This window comes from Zonotrichia albicollis, chromosome 7 (assembly GCF_047830755.1).
Source record: "Zonotrichia albicollis isolate bZonAlb1 chromosome 7, bZonAlb1.hap1, whole genome shotgun sequence".
NCBI lineage: Eukaryota > Metazoa > Chordata > Aves > Passeriformes > Passerellidae > Zonotrichia > Zonotrichia albicollis.
This window is the reverse complement of record NC_133825.1, coordinates 38,143,733-38,163,832: the sequence shown is the minus strand read 5'-3', so window position 1 is coordinate 38,163,832 and position 20,100 is coordinate 38,143,733. Positions and strand designations below refer to the sequence as shown.

The 20,100-nt window shown below is 41.8% G+C and overlaps 1 protein-coding gene across 3 annotated transcripts in view; it reads right to left on the bottom strand.

The window, feature by feature from the left end:
- Window positions 1–20,100, bottom strand: part of WBP1L (WW domain binding protein 1 like) — a 59,269-nt gene that overhangs the window by 38,380 nt on the left and 789 nt on the right. Inside the window, exon 2 of one of the 3 annotated variants that reach the window (XM_026799696.2) lies at window positions 13,602–13,717. The exons of the other annotated variants lie outside the window; for them this stretch is intronic. Within the exon in view, the coding sequence (XP_026655497.2) occupies window positions 13,602–13,628 (27 nt within the window). The 5' untranslated portion in view covers window positions 13,629–13,717. The remainder of the gene's footprint in view (window positions 1–13,601; window positions 13,718–20,100) is intronic. 3 annotated transcript variants of the gene reach the window in all.

Below are 20,100 nucleotides of genomic sequence, written 5' to 3'. Positions count from 1 at the left end.
AAAAGACAAACATGAAAAGCATATGGTTCATACTGGGTATGCTTATTGCAAATCAAGTTACCTTCCTGGAAACTAGTATGTATTTGTTAAATGAAAACAAAGCATCTCTTATGGCTTCACAATTAGAATTTAAAAAACAGATGCTACAGGAGTTAGTTTTCTTTACAATGTTACTTTACCAGTTGTACATCTTAAAAACAAGTATTCAAGGAGAAAATATTGCCACAATCTGTGAAGTTAATATTTATGTTAAAAATACTCATGGAAGAATCTAGCTGTTTGCTTTCCAGAAGCCACTATCTGGTCTCTCCTATTTTTCCAATAAGAAGAGGCCTTTGCAGAATTATAAATAAAACACTGAAACCTCCATGTGACTTTCCCATATGCAGCTTTTCAACAGCCAAGTGATTTCCCCTATCCTATCCCCACTGTTTGCATACTAAGGCAATGTTTGCCAAGTTTTGCCAAGTAGAGAATTTTTAAGCCAAATTTGTAAAACGAAGAAGATAAAGATTTTGTTAATATCCTCTGATCAGAGATAAACATCATAAGGAGACTTAAACTATGGAGAAAGCAAGAAAAAAAAAAGATTTTATGTTTTGCCATCAATTTACCAGGAATGTCATTGTGTCAGTGTAGAATACGAGCATGCCAACATCAGCTTCTCTTGAGTTTTTGAGCCTTACATGTAGCAATCCCACTTCTGAATATGTTCTGAGACATAATACTCTTCACTCATTTAACAAACAAGCAGATCTAACCTGAAAGGTGGAGTAGTTAAGAGAACATATCAGTTTTATTTATCTAGGGCTACTGGCAGATGTAGCTGACAGGATTTTCCTGCCTGTTGCTTTTCTGGTTGCCTTCACTCCCATCACAGTATCCAGATATATGAAAGACCAACAACCAAATGGCTCTCCATGCTATGCATCACATCCAAAAAGCTTGTGGAGGCGACTGAAAACCAGGCTTCCAGTTTTCTGAAGGGTGGCACCTGTGACCACACCTACAAGGAACAACACAGCCGCTAATTCTGATCCAAAAGAGATGGCAGGCAAGGCTGGAGTGCTTGTACCAGGAGAGGAGCAAGGACTGCCTGCAGAGGAAAAAGCAGAGGACAAAGTACAGAGCTGGTCATCACTTGAGCAAGTAGGGCAGCCCAGCAAGGAATGCAGGAAAGTCACCTTCCACAGAACATTAAGATGCCATGTTAGACTGAATGCCCCACAGCAGAAGTCCAAGTCTTATTCTTCCCAGGACACCAAAGTATCTCTTTTCCAGTCTAAGCTGCAGCACAACATTCATTCCCACTGACCTCACTTTTCCCCTTGCATGAGGAACACACCCAAGGTGCTATCTTGATCAATGCAATCACAAAAGGTTGTTCATTACTTGCAACAGTTCAGTAAAGCACATCTGGCAGTATGACAAAAATCTGCACAGGAACACCTTGAAATTCTCCTGTTCTATTTTATCAACATCAAATCCTACTAATATCTAAACACTCCTCTGTCTCCAGGAGTGCAAGAGCTGTGGCTGTGGGCTGGTGACAACCTGCAGCTTCACTCCATGTGGCCCCCAGCCTGTGTCATGAAAGCCTGGCACCAAGACTTACATGAAGAAACTGCGCACACAAAGGGGATGGAAAATCCTGCTCCACCCTCATGAAAGGCATTCTCTGGTCCTGCTTACAGCCTGAAAAGTGAGGGGCAAGAGGTTCTGTCTTTACTCTCCACAGTTGTGCTCAGCTATACTTGATGCCTGCACTCCTCCTAAGTTTATGTTTACTTCCCATTGACAAATATGTTCTTCTGAAGTCTATTTCATCTATTTTCAAAAAGACAGGTAACACTTTTTGGTTTTTTACATTAGCCAGGTTTCTTGGGCAAGAAAAATTATGACCTCTATACAAAACATAACTGGGATTCCAAATAACTGGTCATCCATTCTCAAACTGTATTGGGCTTCATGTCTGGCAAAGTCACTGTTTTCTATTCTTTCCTTTTGTACTAGCAAAAAAAGAACAGAATTTACTATATCAGAAACAGATGAAGTCATTAATGTTTATAGAGAACACCTATTACTTTAACATTACACAAAAAATTTGATGTTTCATTTTTCATTTGATATTTTTCATACTAGTTCAGTATTAATATTTGTATACATACTGAAAGCAAGGAGAACTCTTTAAAGTTCACAGGGTTCAGAAGAGGACATTCTGTGATTTAGTTATTTGCAGAGAATAAGAGAAAACAAATACAAGATCATACTGTTTATGAAAACTAGTAATTGTTGATGATGACCATGGTTTTTTTAGGGTCAATCTTTGAAGAACTGGCAGTAAAAAGAAGCATCTTCCTTTTATTTACCCCTGTCCTATACCAGATATCCATACTAAAAATAAATTCTAAAACCAAGACAACTCTATTTTCTTTTATTCTTCCACAGTATCAAGGAGACTGAAAGCATAATTCACTCTAATAATTTCCTGTAAAGGAGGATTTCATTGTCAACTATAGTAAGCAAACATCAGATTTAAATTTTCCCTTGCAACTTGCCAATATTCTCATGACTCAGCTTTAAAAAAAGTGTTTTCTTTCCACTTCAGTAACTTTCCTCTTTTGGTCTCCAGCAAAAAGATGGATGACAATTCAGAAAGATTCCTAGCCATGCATCATTTCTGGCTGATATCAGTTACAAGCCAAAAAGTAATCAGAGATTTAAAATACTGGCAGAAATAGTTTAGTGGTTGGTATTCCTTTGATAGCAGAACTTCAATACTGCCTTTATAAAATCAGCATCAAAAGAGATGCAGAAATATGTACTCAGTGCTTCTGACATACTGGATTGTAACTGGACATTTTAAGTAGGAAGCCATAAACACACTACCAACAGCCTCTGAGATAACCAGCAACATGGCAGCAATAAGTGGCATCAGGATTAAAAATTAACTATCTCATCATACCTCCCAAAGTGCCAAGAACTCAGATCTTCACATGACTGAAGACTTTACAGAGTAACCACACATGAAAACACAAATTCCAGGCTCACAGGACTGGAACCCTCATAACAAAGTGTCACAGTGATGACTCAAGTTCTATGGGCAACTTTTTTCCATGCCATTAAATATCTAATTTTTCTGTCTCCACACCTCACAATCCCCTTTTTGTACCTCAAAATACTGACAAAAGTTACCAGTGATCTCCCATGGCATGAGATACATGGGAAGCTATGCAACAGCCTTTGGGGTGGGAAGCCAGCTCAAATCTTAATTTCTCAGCTCAGGAGCACAAAGAAAAGAACACTTGTACCGGCTTTCACATCTCTTCTTCACATTTTGACGTCTCTGCTAAGAGATTCTAACAACCAGGACACCAGAATTCATACTTCAGCATCTTCAGCTTCTTTCCTGAAGGACTCCAGCTATTGATTCCTGACAACGTTGCCAAGCTGGTCCCTGAAACAAGCCAGAGAGCGCTCAGGAAACATTCAGGAAAAGGCTGGAAGAAAGAGGTGCTTGCAGGCAGATCCCAGCACGCAGGTCAGCCCCTGACTGCAGGGATTAGCAAGGCTTTCCATATCACAGCATATCTCAGAGACTGCAAGGATTTCCCAACTTCAGAATAACAACTCAGAGAGGACACAAAGAGGAACTGGGAAGCTGCAAAGGCCTGTGTGGCTGAACTGAACCCCTGAAGCTCTCTGCAGCCTGGGCAAGGTACAGTCCAATGTGTTATCACAAGTACCAGATGTTACTCTACACTGAAGTGCACACTTCTTGACCAGAAACCTGAATTTAGAGGTCAGATCTAGCAGTGCAGCTTTGTACAAGGATTCTCACATGAATGCTAGAAGCAATAAACAAGAAAGAAAGAAAGAAAAAAAAGCCAACCAACCATCATTCTTTAGAAGAGCAGCTGCCTGGAAGAATTTCAGAAATACTTCATCCAAAAGTGTTTCAGTTGCCATTCAAAATACTCTCCCATTGCATTTTCAATTTCAAAATCTCTTTGCCTTCGAAGTCTGTATCCTTCTATATTTTATTCAAAAGCTCTTGCAATTTAAAAGTCATAGAAAAGCATACCAAAAATACCAGACCTGACTAAATGCATCCATTTCTCTGTAGCCTTTATTCCTTCTAAAGCTCCATGTGTTCTTACAAGCATATACAGATACACAAGTCAAACAGGATTTTCTGCTATAGAAAGATCTGCTTCTAGTGTTTATTTTCCACTTGAACCGTAATTTTGAATAACAGATGCTCCAATTTTAGTTTAAGCAAGTAAACATAAATCCTGATGAAAGGCATTAGGGGTATAAAACTGCCCATTACCTCTTTGGACTAGATTTGAACTGGTGACCTAACAATGTGACACTCAGTAGTTCTTCAACTGTGATCACAGAGATTTGCATCAGCAAATACTTAAATCCCAGGAGATGATACTTCCTTGGGAAGAAAAGAAGTCTTCAGAAGTAAGAGTCTACATTTGTGCCATTTTAACAAGTAAGAAAATACAAGTAACAGTCACTTGATTCCTATGGGTTTCTTGAAGATCCTGGTATTACATGTACACAACACATGAATTTGTACCAAAAGCCAGAACTTGCAAAGTTCAGCATTCACTACTAGACAGGGGTAAACACAGCAAGTCCCAATAGTCTCTGTCATGGCTTTAGAAATTTACTAAAAATGAAGACACATTTTGTACAAAAATGCACAAATAGATCCCCTTTGAGATTACTTACTAGGAATGAAGGTTTTCACATTCTGTTCAACTGCACCATGTACATCTGCAGAGCCTGGCATCATAACACCTACTCCACCAGAACTATCCAAGCTCTTTGCAATCCAGGAGCCTTGCATCAATCTCCTGGTGCTGTGGCAGTGCAGGTAGGTGCAGGTCCCAGTGAGGCAAGCACACACTCCTCAGCTGGTTTCAAAGAGGATCAGCTGAAAGCAGCTACCACTTCATCTTGAAAATAACCATTCTCTGATATTTTGTTTGGGTGTAAAAATTTCACAATGGTACATGTGCCAGCAAAGCAGATAGAGCCAAAAGCACAATTAACAATACCCAGCAGAGAGTAGATGCTGTTTAACATTTTTCAAAAAGTACTGCATATGTGCAGGTGCTCCGTTTCACTGAAGAATCTCTAAAGCCATCTCCTAATCAATAGTAGTATTTTTAATCTCCCTGATAAAATATAATACTTCCATGAACAGCCAGCAGCCCCTCTCCCCATCACATATGCAAACTCACCCACAAGTGTGACCAATCCTACAGAAAGGCCCTTGAGAAGAAGCATCTGTACAAACAGTAATCTGCCTGCCGGGGCATGGAAGTCTTTGCTTGGGTTTGCTTTGGAACTACAGATGTGCTTCAGCTGCTCTACTCTCCTTCAGTCATCCCAAAAATACCAGCCAAAACTGTCAGGCCATCCACATGAAGACAATCACGTTCTCCAGTTGGCATCCAAGAGGTGTGCAATTAAGGACTTGCCAAGAAAAGGTACTTATCATAGGTAATTTTCACAATATCACACATAGCATTAAAACAGCTTCAAGAAAGGAAAGAAAAATCTACAAAAGCAGGTGATAAATCCTCCAAAAGCATTCAAAAAGATCGCAGAAAAAGCTTGTAAGGGTGAGCAAACTGATTTCATAAATATGCTTCTGATTAACCCTTTCACAGCTTCAGAAAGATACCATCTCTGTTGTTCCCAAGCACATCTGCCAGAGCTTGCCAAGGAAAGCATGAGCAAGCAGCTTCAAAGGAAGGGTGACGTACCTATAGCAGTAAACCCTAATCCTTTCTGGGGAAACCACGCAACTCAACTTAGTCATAGAAAATGGGATTAGAAATTCTAAAACAAAACAAACACAGCATTGAAGGAATTAGCAGTCATCCCAAAATCATGTTGAAAATATTGAGCAACATTTAAATAACAGCTTTTGTCAGGGCTGATAAAGATAAATAAAACTAACATCTTTGACAGGAAACCTTTAGTGGATGGGGATAGGAACAGGATATCTGTGTCAGCCCAAAACCTTACACACTGGATGATGGCTTGGCAAAGACAGAGGTGTCTGAGAGCACCACAGCCACCACCACTAGAAATTCAAGTGCACAGACCCCTAGAAAAAGGTGTCTGTGATTTGACCATAGGAAACATGGCATTGATGGAAGCAGACAGTGCTTTGACAATAAAGTGATTGCTCATGTGCAGGGCCAGAGGGAGAGTCTCTGGAGAGCAATTTGGGAAGCACAGCCTTATTCTTTCCACAGTTCATAATGTCATTCAAACTTATGTATACAAGAATGTTGCAACTGTTCAAGTGATCATCTCCACGAGCGTCACACACATGGCAGAAATGCAGAGGTCAGGATTTCTGAGGCACTTCCCCAAGGAGACAGTTAATGTGACTTTCTGAAGTTCCCCACGTTTCTTGCAATGGAACTTCCTGGACAACAGTGTTGCATATTTTCCAATGCCCAGATCTAACCCAAATTACATGTTTACACAATCCACATGAAATTCAGGTTATGACAAATGTGTGTTTTCATCTTTGAACAAGAGCTGATTTTCTAACTTAAGACAATCTTTCTAAAATAAACCATGTCTGTGCATAGGGTCAGGGTGCCTGGAGAGATCCTAAAATAATTAGTTCAAGTGAGCTTCCCATGCCTTCTCACTGCCAAGCAAGCTTCATTAGCAAGTACCAAGTATTCAAGTCCTGATGGCTTCAACAGATAAAACAGAGGACACAAAGACTTGCATCAGGAAAAGGAAGGGAGTGGAATAAAGTAGATAAGCAAGGAGAGAAAATAATACCTTGAGAAAAAAAAAAGGCAGACCATCATGATCTAAGTGCTAATTAAATCTGCTCCCAATTGGTAAATGAATGTGACCATAAGGCATGAGTCCAGTCTAGCAAGAGAGCATATTTCCCCTTTGATCATTCTCTGGTGTCAATGGAAACCAATTGGGGCTTGAAGAGATACCAAGTCATTGAGAGATGACTATCTAATTTACCACACATAAGGTGAGTGAAAGTAAATTCGAGTTTCCACCCAACATCTTCAGGTCTGGGACTATCACTTGCATTTAATGAAGTCAGAGCACTCAGATTTCAGCCACCTCCCTCTGCTTTCTCCCTTCACACTCAACAGTCTCTTCTTTCCTAGATATCAGGCTCTTCTTTCCTTTAGAAAGGCCTCCATGCTTCCCTCTCTCCAAAGTGAAAAGAAAACTGGACAAGACAGCTCACATGCAGCTACTTCTTCATGCCAAGCAGTACAGCACAGGGCTGTCCAAATTCAGGGCAAGAGCAGAATCACTGTTACTTTTCATTTACAACTGGCACTGCCATGTGAGTCTTTTCTCCCTTGCAGTCTCATAGATCCCAGCAGAGCCGTGACCTTGCAGCAACAACCAACTGTACAATAGTAGGAACAATGGGAACCAGGGAGATCCTAAACCAAAAGCTGTGGTAGCTTGGAGTGGAGGAGTTTGGAAACTGCTTATCTAGAGTCTCTGCAGGGAAGGCAAAAAGATATTTAAGGACCACCCTGCAGAGTCCCTCTGAAATCTCAAAGGTAACCATGAACCCAGGAGAACTGCACATGAAGCCAGGAGAACTGTGAGAAAATTCAGCTTCCACCAGTAGCAGTAACCCAATCAATTAGCAGAGCCTCTTTGGTATACCTAGACAAAAAAAAAAAAAAAAAAAAAAAAAAAAAAAAAAAAGAAAGAGAAGATAGGACATTTCACACTCTGCTCAGTATCTTGGAAGATGAAAGCAAAGAGGGAATTTTTTTAAAGTACTTGCTTAGAAGTTTTGAAGGAAAAGAACAACCCCTAGTTTTCCTTCCATATTTAGGCTGAGACTTTTTCAGTATTTCCACTGTTGCGAAACAAAACAGAGAAGAAAACAAATCTTCTTTGACTACACAGAAGTGCCAACCAGAAAATAAGCCACAAAAGCTTGTATAAATACATGCATATCCCAAAAACCAGATGCACCTATCAAAGCATTGTTTAAAGCTTGTCTGAGTTGAGAGTGTAACTGAACTCTCTGTACTTGTTGCTAAGAACAATTTTATTCAAAATAATAACCAGGATTCAAACCAAGTAAGAAATAATGAACTTGGGTTTAATTGGTTTGCGAGAAACCCAATTTGCAAGTGCTATCCTTAGCCAGCTATTGAATATGACTGAGCCCAGAAGGCACTAAGGCACTGTGATGAGTGACTTAAGTGGAGGCACCCTACACCCACCAACATTCCTGCTGAATGAATGTGAAATCGGCAAGAATTGCTTTTATTTATCTTACTAAAAGCATTTCTTGGAAGGGCTGGAAAAATTTATTTCAGATGGATTTTTCAGCTGAGAACAAAGTTGTATTTATTATAATTATGCACTCTCCAGTGTGGCCTGCCTTGCTGAGAAAGAACATTAAATTCAGCTGTGCACGAACGCATGGAAGTGACCTTTTTGAATGAAAATGCTGCAGCAAGAGACTTGTGGAGCATTCTCACTAAATAACCTACTGTCTGCAACTTGTAGATTAGTGCTCAGACCACTGATTTTAGCTGCTACTTACATGGGCACAAGTCCACATGAGGTCAATCACGGGGTCAAGCTGAGAATAAATCGTGTGTGCTGCAGAATACAGTATAGAAAACTGTTCTTGGTCTCCAGTCCAGTATGGATTTATGAACTTTTGTTACCATGATGTAGAAGCATAACATTGCAAGGCACTTTAAAGAGGTCTTTTCTGCAGGACATCCAGTGTTCACTTTATGTAAGAGGATCAAAGGTGTTATTGACACAAAGGGAACAAGCTCTCACGTTAATGAGAGCAACAAATGCAAAAACAAACATCCACCATCCATGCAGAAATAGCCTGCTCCTTCTTTGTGGAAGGACAAGGATTATCTGACAGACTTTTGCTCCATGGAAAGCCCACACACTTGGGGAGAAAGACAGGTTAGCACTGAAGAACTAGCAAGTTAAACTACAATGCTCATTTCATCACCAAATAAGAGGTGAAATGTAAAACAGCAAGAGTGCAAGACACACGCTTGTTCAGAAATTAAGGATGTCATTTCAGTGTGCACATATAAAATGTCCCACTTAGACCCATCAGATGATCTCACTCTTTGCAGAAAGGTTGGGTATCTCATCCTGTGAAGAACTTAACACAGATGTCTGAGCCTTCCCAGCAGCTGGGCAGTCAAATTCCTGGTGCCAAAGAAAGCAAGGCAAGCTTTCGTGATGACGTCCAGGACATCTCATGGGCAATTGGAAATCATTCCTCTGCCTGCCCAGCCCAAGAGCATCCCACAAGGATCAGGATCTGCTGGCAACCTGCTCCAGGCTCCCTCTCCCTTTCACTCCCAAGGTATGCTCTCGTGGCAGGCTCTCATGGTTCATGGCCATCTGAAGATTTTGGTATGCAGTTCAAAAGCCTAGAAAAGAGACTACCCTGTACTAAGCATCCAGAAGTCAAAATGCAGCTGTGAAAACAGTTTGTGCTGCCAGTTTGGGTTCTGCACTCCCTTTTCAGATTCTGCATTTGCATTTCAGCCAGCTCCCACTGCTCTGCTCAGTGAACCTGCTGCTTTGGTTCCAAATCTCCATCTTTGTGTGCTGTTGTCTCCAAGGGGAAATAAGATACAAGAAATTCCATGTTTTGACTTTGCTACAGAACCAATTAACTCAGCTGCAAAAAAGGAAAAGCTTTCACTTGAAGGAATAGTTTTCCATGCACAAACAGAGCACATGCAATTTGTGAGGGGCACTAAAGCTCAATCCTCATGTGTCTTCACATGTTGATTATTTACAGTAATGCTCTCCAGATAAATAGAAGAACAGTCTCCACTCAAGTACAGAAGAAGCCAAGAACAATAAAACTGTATCTTGACAATTAGGTAAAGTTTGACCATAGTACTTGAGGGCATTAAAAACCTTTGAACCAAAACCTTGCAGAAGAAAAGCAAGTGCTTCTTAGTTAACAATTAATAATTTAGACCTGAAGACTTTTAGCCAGACATCCAGCTGAAGAGGAAAATTACACACTATTTATACAGCCAGTACCACACAATCCCCTAGAATTTTGATACAAAAAATACAGTTCATAGTACATTTGCCATTTTAATGTCCACACTGTAGATGAGAAATGTGAAATTACTTTCTTAATATCATGTGGTAAGCCAAGATCACAACTGAAGAGTTCTTGCAAAACTACTTATTCATCAAAGGGAGTACATTGGGGTGTTTAAAAATATTTTAAATAATATTTATAGATTCACTCTAAAAAACCCCAAAACTAAAGCTAAACTCCAAAAATTTTCTACTTTTTCCCCATTGTTGCACTATCTTTTGGGTTAAGTAAACTAGCAAGGCACTTCACCCTCGAGAGCCCTCATAATAAGCACAGGCAAGAGGCCTGCTGCCGGGATAGGGAAAAAGCTGATCAACACAGAAGCAGTGCAAGACTTGTAAATTAAGACATTATTAGGTTGAACCAGATAAAAGAAGTATGTTTAATGACCATTTCCTTAATTAGAGACACTAGTTAAAATCACAAACAAGTTTTACCTAGCACCCTGTCCTGAAGGAAAGTGCCTTCAGAAGGACAGCTGGCAGGCAGTGCCTGTGTGAGAAGAGCCACTGATAGTAAGAGCTCTCAGCAAAAGAATACAAATAAACAAAATCTAGGGTCATTCATTTCAGAGTCTGTCCCAGCTTGTGAAGTGCCACTAGAACTTAAGGTTTCCAGAATTGTAAAATTAACTTTTTCTGTGTAATGATAAAGGCTGCATCAACAGCAGCACTCAGCCAGCCTACAGATAATACTCATGCAAGGTACACAGTTTCATAGATACAAATAAACCCTCCATTTGTTTGGTTCCAAAAGATCAAGATGGCCCACACCATCCAGCCAGGTCACTGTAAACATCTCATCTAGTGCTGCTATCCTCCCTTGAAGATCTCTACATTTTCCAGCTGAAGCAAACTGTTCACTGCCTTGCATACCCAGATTTAGTCCTGTTTTATTAGGACACACTGAAGGTACTTAATCCATTGGTTGCACTTCTAAAATCTTTTAGAGTAGGATTACAGCAAGAAGAGTTTTGGTTATATACTGTTAGATAACATAACACAGAGAAGAAACCATCACTGTCACACTTTGTGTTGCCCAAAGTTTATCTGCTCTGTTAAAGGCTGTGAAAAAAGGAGATTAGTCTGAGCCTCATCCACACCAGGAATACAGCAAGCCCTTCATTTCACACCAGTCTGATGTCACATGCCAGCAAAGATGAAACAAGGCAACAACAGATTTGTCTGGCCCTTAAAGTAAAGTTTTCCTGGCACAATGCTTCTCAAAATATATATATATCATGCTGAAAATAAAGGGGGACTGATTCTCTAGCTGGTCCATCTAAAGAAAGCAGACTGCAGGTTTTAGAAGAGAAAATGATTGCTCCAGAGCTCCTGAATTCATCTTTGGCAGGATGATCCTTGGACTTTGGAGTCAAATGATGGGCCTAAGAGCACAAAATAGGTCTGAGGAGAAAAATCTCCTAACTTTTGTTTTGACAGCCTAACCACTGGTTTAGTATGAACACAGACTCTGGAAAGTAGAGATAAAAAGAGCAGAAAAACAAGGAAGTCAGTAAAAACAAAGGGCCACAAACACGAGAGTGATATTAATAACCAAGCATGTGAGATGCAAAAATTCCTAGTGAGATGAGTATGGAAAATGAGCAAAACAATGAGACAAAAGGAAAACAATACAGCTAGGAAAAAAGTAGAGGAAAATAAGAGCTCTTATTTTTGACACAGCGATTTAAGATAGGCTCTCTCAGAGTCCAAGTGTCAGTAAACGGAGACAATCAGCAATGACAGATGTCTGCAAGCCTGTTTTATCTAAGCTGCAGATCACAGGAGGCTGGAGAGTCAAATGCAAGCTGTTTGTGAAGTTTGCATCTTCTAAAAAGACAGAAGTCAAAAACGACAAGGTAATTTGAAGAAAATTCAACACAGGCTTAACCCTCCTCCTTCTCCTCTTCGGCATTCACTGTAAAGCAGCCTGCAAACAAATGAGGCAACCACCAAGGAAAAAAGGAATTCATCACACAGGAGACCCAGACATGAGTCATGACTTTCACATGTATTCAGGTAGTTACATGCATTCCAAGCAGAGTAAAGGTCTTTCAGATCAAAACTGAGGAAAATTCTTTCCTTCCACCAAGAAGAGAGGCAAGTTTGGTAATTTTACAGTTACAATTGATACACAGGATGTGATGAAGTCAGCCCAGTATGAAGTCAGCCCAGTGTTGTGGCCTCAAAGACTGCCTTCTTCAAAGGTTTTGTTCAGTGTTTACAACACCCCTGCACTATGCCCACCACCTCCTCTAGCCCTTCCCTTACCTCCTGGCTCATTCTGATCTCAGCCCCCACTTAACCCTTTCATTCCACACCAGTCACTCCAAATTCTTGTTTAGCTCAGCTCTAAAATTGCTTTTACCGACTGCTACCTCTCTGGGACAGATTTGCTGCCCACCACCAGTGGGATGGCTGTCCCAGGGGATAATTTATGCAACAGCATGGCCTGATCTTCTGCTGGAGACAGAAGACATGCAGTTCCCGTGGGTTCCTGCCAGCAGTCATCCACCACCTGGGATTTAAAGGGGATCCCAAACAGAGGAAGAGGTTTTTAAAACAAACAAGTGACTTCTGATACAGTGTAAACAAATAAAAAGCTTATTACACAGAGTAAGCAATACAGAACTTAGAAGGAAGAGGACTTCTGCATATTTTGCACACTTTCTGTATCAGGCCTCTGGTGTGGCTGCCACCATTACACCACTGTTTGACTGGAAGTATTATCTGAGACTATCTTTCTTGATTATCAGTTCTGATTCCACAATAAGTTTAAAAGAAATTCTCTTGTGGACAACAGTACTTGACCTGCTGGTCATATCTTTGTGCTGGACATGAGAGAAAAGAGTGAATCAGTTCTGCTCACTAAAAAGCCTTTGCACTGTTTGTAGGCAAGTCATTAATGGTCAAGTGTCTTCCCTGCTTCCAAAGGAACACTTGACACCTTTTACACAGGGAAAGCTCAGCATGGCTGGTGAGATTCCTGGCAAAACACACTCTTCACAGCTGCTGCTACAGCTTATCAACCTTTTCACCTTCAATTTGCTCTTTAGCCAGTGGGAGAAAAAATGAAAAATAAAAGTATCTGTGTAACCACTCCCATAAATGTTTTCCACAAGGCTGACTGACTTTGCAGGCTCACAAACTGTGAGCTCCAATGGAGGCTCTGGTAAGAGGCACAGCATGCATCATGTCAGTCAACCCAACCCAAAAATTTCCCAGTGCTGATAAGTTCACTAGTGTAGCTTCTCACTCAGTGATCCCCTGTTTGTTTGGTTTTTTAAGGTGTCTTTGTGCCTACCTGTTTCCAGGAATTCTGTTGAAATTTTACGCATCTTTGAGGTATCTTCCTATCAAATTTCATTCAGGTTGGTCGGTAGCTTCAAAATGGATAGGGAGATGGACACTGATAACTACATAAAGCTCACCTTCTTCTGTGAACTATCTTCTTTCATTAATAAAATCCATTTTCCTGCTCAAGTCACTCTCTCTCCCTTCTCCAGGACATTTAACAAATGTCAGTATCTTGACAAGCTCCCTCAGCCTGAAGTAGAGCCAAAAGAGGGTTAGTTTCTGCTTTTCCCATGTTCCCTCCCAGATCTCAAAAAAAAATCCCCACAAGCAACAAAACAAACAAAAAACCCCAAACCAAAACACAAAACAAACCCAGACCCAAACACAAAAAACCAAATCCCATGGACTCCACTCGAATTGCCTCTGAAATTTTTATTACTGCCTTGCACACACCAAAACTAGAGATGAAATAAAAACACATCACCATTAGAAGTAACAAATTTCCACCTCATAGTAATGAAGAAGATTAAAGAGGAAAGAAGGGAGAATCCTCTGCTTTATTGCTAACAGATCTTTCCTTTCCTGAGTTTCCCTCTTTCCTCTGCTAGTCCTAAAGACTGCTGTCAAGAACGCAAGGTCTTGATTCTTTATGAAAAAAGGAAAGGTTCCTGTTGTCTCTTATTCCCTAAACCTAGCACCCTGCAACTTGTCAGTCCTGGCAGCTGCTTGCCACACCCACCTACACCTCTGTAACGCATTGTCAGCAAGAAGCCATTTAAAATGCTGCTGGCCAAAGCTCTGTGCCCTCAGGATCTGCACTGGGAATCTCCTCTCAGTCACTTCCCCAGAAGCTTCCTGTGCACTGTCAGTGTTTGGATTTGGCTTGCAGTATGCCCGTATAAAAGTGCTTGGGAAGAAGGAACTGTCAGAAAACTGCATCTGAACCTCCTACACAACGCAGTTCTCATGTCCTTTTTTCTCTGACCAGTTTGGACCAGTCTTGGGCCATGCCAGGTGGAGGGATACTGGCTCAGCAGAGAAGGCCTGCAAACAAGCAGCACCACAAGGTGTCTTCACACAAAATAGTCTCTCCCTTCTATTTGCAGGTGTTGTTCAGGGCAGAGCATGCCAAGGAGCATTGGCTACATTGGCATTAAATGGTTTGTCCTGCTGCATCAGTCTGCCACCATCACCTACCTCAGTTTGCACCTAGCAAACCCCTGCATGTGAACTGCTCTGTTGCATTCCAAAAGCAATTGCACAGACCACAGCTATCATCTAAAAATAATACTGGAGGTGGTGATCCCACTGATAATCACATCATTAGAGAAGAATCAAGCTTTTCCTTGTCCAAGCAGAAAAACAGCAGGTCTCTGCAGTACCTTGAGCCTTCCTCTGCAGTCAAACAGTATCTACTGCTGAAATCATGGAAAAAACTTCATTTTGTGACTGCCACACCAACACACTTCTTTTAACAAGCAAGGTAAGGGCATGCAATTCCTGCTTGGCAAGCCTGTCCTCTCCAGCCAGCTGCTATTTCAGGTACGTTTGTTACGTGCACTCTTCACAGGCCCAGTCACACAATCGCCTGTCACAGCTCCATTGCCACAGCACCCAGGTGTTGGCATCTCAACACATCTCTTCTTAGCTGTGGGCTTTCCAAACACACGTGACAGCAGGGGAATGAGGGATCCAACTTCCCTGTCAGCATCTCTCAAGGAACTCATACAAGAATACCATCCGTCCCCCTGAGCTCTCTTCCTCTGACTCACAAGCACAAACCAAACCCTGCCATCATCAGGCTGTCCTGCAACGTGCAATGACATCTCTGCCTTGCCATGACTAATGGCCCTTCCAGGACTGTCCCCAGCCCAGCCTCACAGACAGCTTTTAAGATCTCTGACACGCTGAGTCCTTTCCCCTACACTGCAAAAACAGCAGCACAGCTTGCCTGCTTGTCTTGGATTCATTTGTTTCATTCTGAAACAAATGCAAGCAAGGACTCTGTAAGAGACATAAAGTCCTTGGTTATATGTATTAATAAGCTCAGAGGATTCCTATGCAGTTATCCAGAAAGGGCAAATGCTTACCCTGTAAAGCAGGGCAGCTCAGATCAGAGGAATATCCCCAAACCTGGTACCAAGTACATGTTGTCAGGAGACAGAACAAAAGGCCACGTGCAGCTCAGCATTACTGAAACTGCTGGACATGCCTGACAAGGAGACCTTTGCATAGGCACAGCCACAACCACAGGGCACATCAGTGACAGCACTGCATGGAGAAGTAGGCCACAGGATCATTAGCCCAACAATAGCTTTTTGCCACAAGCAAAAGTCTGTTCAATCCTGCCAATCATCCCAATGTGACTTACAGGGAAAAAAGGCAAAAAGAAAAGGTGGGCAGTTTGCATTTACTAAATATATTGCCCATTGCCTCAGAGGATGGCCATATGGAGGATCATAAAGAAACACAAACTATTACCAACATTAGTGCCCTTCTAGTACCACAGAAAGACAAAGGTGAACATCAACATAACACCACATTAATACAGGCTGACAGAGCCATATAAAAGAGCAGAGTTTCCATTTTTGCCAGCAGAAAAGCAGCTGTTGAAGATGTTTAGAGGAGCAGCACTTCTGGGAATGAAAGTGAGGGTTCGGTGGGTGTTTTGGCCAGGTCTGAATAACTGCTGTTGAAATGTGGCCACATCCACCCTCTGCCTCCCTGCCAGTGGCAGATGACCACTTTGGGCAGGAGCTCAGAGCAGAGCAGCACCTCATGCAGCAGGGCCACTGCTCAGGGACTCTCAGCACTGCATGCTCCCACTAGCCAGATGTGGCTGACCTGGCCCAACAGGCTGGGAGGATGGAAAAATCCCCAACCATAGCAGAACAACTCTGGCAGACGAAACCTTCCAAGTTCCCTTCTCACACGCAACTCTGCAACAGTTCATTCTTAAACAGGTGCTAGCTATATTTTTCTTAACTAATATTTGCAGGGTGGCAGGGAAATTCTCAGAAAGGCAATGACAGGTCCCAGTCACAGAGATGTCTTGACTTCTATGAAGAAATCTGCCATTCTCCTCCCCAGGGTTCACTGGAGACATTTTCAGACCTGGCTTTCCATCTGCTGCCCAGCTGCAGAGATGCAAGTTGAAAGTCTTACAGAATTTTGTGTAATTATGAGTGCAACTCACAAACAAAATTTAATCAGCAGGAAAGTGTGCTCTACAGATGAGACACCAGAGTTCACAGTGGTATAATCATCACAGAAAGAGCAGTCCTTAACCCAGCCTGCAGTTATTTAGAGGTTCCTGTTCTAAGCAAGTGCATCACATACTTTGATCTCTGCTGCCTCCTGCCAAAATCGTGGATATTAGCAAGCCAAAAAAACAAGTCTCAGAGAAAGATATGGCAGACAAAATACATCCTCTGGTACAGAAGCAGCTCTCCTCCTGAAAGACCCTGATGCATTTCAGGAGACACAGAAGTGCAGTTGTAACTAACTACCTTTACCTTAATCAAAAACGATGTTTTAAACTTACAGATGAGAAGGCTGTTACATGAGGATTGAAACTTGGCTTTCAGTTCAGACTGCCTGAAGTGATGCTCTGAAAGGGCTGAATCCAGCCAAAGCCTTGGATGAAGCATGGTAACTCCACATTGGTGCAATCAGAGCTGTGGTCACAGAAACTCTGTGTTCCAGGGGTGTTAGCCACAGTGACAGTCGTGCTGAGCTGTTCCTTAAAGCAGGGATCTGTCCTCTTTGTCACATATGATGAATCATGCCTCAAGTTACAGTACTTCAAGCAAACTCTTTAATTTGGGATTAAATCGGTCTTTACAAACATGCTTCTGCCAGATTTTGGCACAAAACCAGCTTATTAGAGAAACACAGATTCCACAGACTTGTCACATAGTTAACATTCACTTAAATCTCTTGTTTTTAAAGACAACAACAGTTGAGAAAACTATGTGATAATTAAGTTGCAGGCATGGGAAGCAGACAGATTATTGAGACAGTCAAATAACCTTTATTCTGCCCTGTAGAGACAAACTACGATAGAAAAATTATTAAAGTTTAAAGTTTTTCATTACAAATTTTATCAATTTCATTCTGAAATATATTAATTTCTTATTTCCTTCTGCCATAAACCGAGAAGCACATAGCTAAGGTGTGCTGCTAAGACTCTACTTCTGTGTTCAGCTGCTACTGAACACAGCTAGATATCTTCTTCCTGTGATGTTTATCCTGATTTTATTACAACATAATTGGAATACTTCTGCCTGTAATTTACTAATAAATGCTTCCACTCAAGTTAACAAAGTTTCATGCTCTGATTACAAGTGAAACTGCAATGAATAGTCATGGAGAGAGATAAACCCGGACTTGGGATAGAAGATAATATAATAGGTCATCATTTTCTCTCAGCGATCCACCTTAGTTAAAAGAAAGGTCTTTGACAATCCTGGGCAGCCTGGACTTATTTTAACCTGAAAAATCAGACACTCCTGCAGAGCACAGTGTGTTCTCCTGAATGTTTGTTCAGTGCTAGGCAGTACAGCTCCACCTCCTGAATTATTTAAAGGACACATTTCTTGCAGCCCAGCCTTAGCCCACCAGGTCTGTGGTACAGTTCTTCCAGGCGAGGGGACACACACCCTGAGCAAGCAGCTCTCCCTGACAGCAGAAGCAATCAGGACATAGCAAATGTCTGCAAGGTAATGGAAGTAGGCAGCAGTCACCAGAGGCAGCAAGGGCAACAGCACTGGAGAGGACAAGAGACAAATGCTGTCAGGGTTTCAGGGAGAAACACAGGAACCTTTGGTGCAGGGATCTTCCAAGTCCAGCACTGCCCCGCTGCAGGTCTTCTCTGTGAGCTCACTGGCTTGCTCTCATGAAATCAGGCTCTAAGGCAACACCAAAGCAGATGAAGTTTTGTTACATGCTCATTTCTCAAGATCCTGCATTACCATGCTGGTTTTTGAGTGGGCAGCTGTCAATCTCTAGTGTGCTGTGAGATATTTCCAGCCTTTTGACAGACAGAGTATACATTTAAGATCTAAAAAAAGCTGTGAGAGTTTTATATAGACAGACTAAGGAAAGGAAATGAGTAAAAGATGTATTCCTATCCAAGTGCTCTTAAAGAAAACGTAGGCAGCCAAACCTGTTCTCCCCCACTCTCATGTATTGTACCACTCAAGACATATTATTTTAGGATTATTTCTGGTGCACTGACTAGAGAGCATAACCACAAGTCACAAATGCCACTATTCCACATGCAATCCAGATGTACAATTGCTTCCATGCCTTCCTCCTTTTCTACTTCCTATTTGTTTGACTAATATATAAACTGTCTGAGGCAGGGAGCATCTTGCACAGTCTTCAAAGCAGGTATGACATTTTTATTAGCATGTATAGGGTTGCAGAGACTCACAGCTACCATACAGATAATCCCACCACCTGACCACTGCTCACAGCTGGGCACCACAACAACCAGAGAGCAAAACGGTTCTGAGATGTGCTTGTTTATGTTTAGTTTATGTACTTCAGCCTGCAGGTGAACTGGAGCAAGCACCAGGACTTCCATCTATTAAAGGCAGTTGAGACAATGTTGAAAACACACAGTTCAACACAGTCCTGCATCTGGCTCCCTAGGGCAGGAACAGCCAAGCCTTTGCCTCAGTGTGGCTGAAGAGGATTTGGAATGGCTCTGCCAACAGCAAATTACACAGCTTTTAAAGTAGATAGTAGATATGGTGCTCTCAAAATAAGAGAAACTGAAAATTGACGTTGAAAATAAGAGAATTTAAAAGATGCATAACATCTGTAATTGTAGACAAACTCCTCACCTCCTCCTCCTGCAGAAGTGTTGAGAAGTATTTCAGTGGATGCCTTCCAGAAGGACACATCCATCTGCATCCCTCTGACAATAAGCACAACACACCCCATGACACCTGTGACCTACAGTCACAGCTCAGCATCTCACTATCTCTGACCTTCAACAAATGCAAACTGCAATTTGTACTTTATACAGAATACACCATATTAAACCAGAAGTCATCATATTCCATCCATGCTCTCCATGGGGTGAAAAAGGCATAATGACTCCATGAATTATAAGATCCAGGTCGTGCACAGGTTGCTTGGCCGAGTGCAGTCCTCACTGAGCGTCACTGAACATACACATCACATCAAGGTGGGTGAAGTTACAGGTGTCTACACTGCTGGACTCAAGACCACCACTGGAGATGTGAACAGTACAAATTGTAGCATAGACATGAGACAGAGTAAAGAGATGAAAAAGAGGGTGCCAACTTCATTAAAACCCTTCCCAGGCGTGACAAAAGTAGTAACCGGGTGGTCAGAGCCTATGAAGACAAGGCCTGGTTCCTCTCATCCCAGCTGTAACATGCTCCCTCTTCCTTCCTGCTGCTGAAAGGTTTGAACGGAAGCTCCTTCTCCACTGTTCCTGCCACGGGAAGACCAGCTCACCTGTCCTGGGCAGCACCACACAAGTCCCACTTTCCTGCTGACCCACCTCTTCTGTCCCATTGCCACCATCCAGCTCACTCTAAACCTCCTTCAGCCCTGTCCCCTCACAGGTCACCTTGCTCCCTGTCACCACCTCCG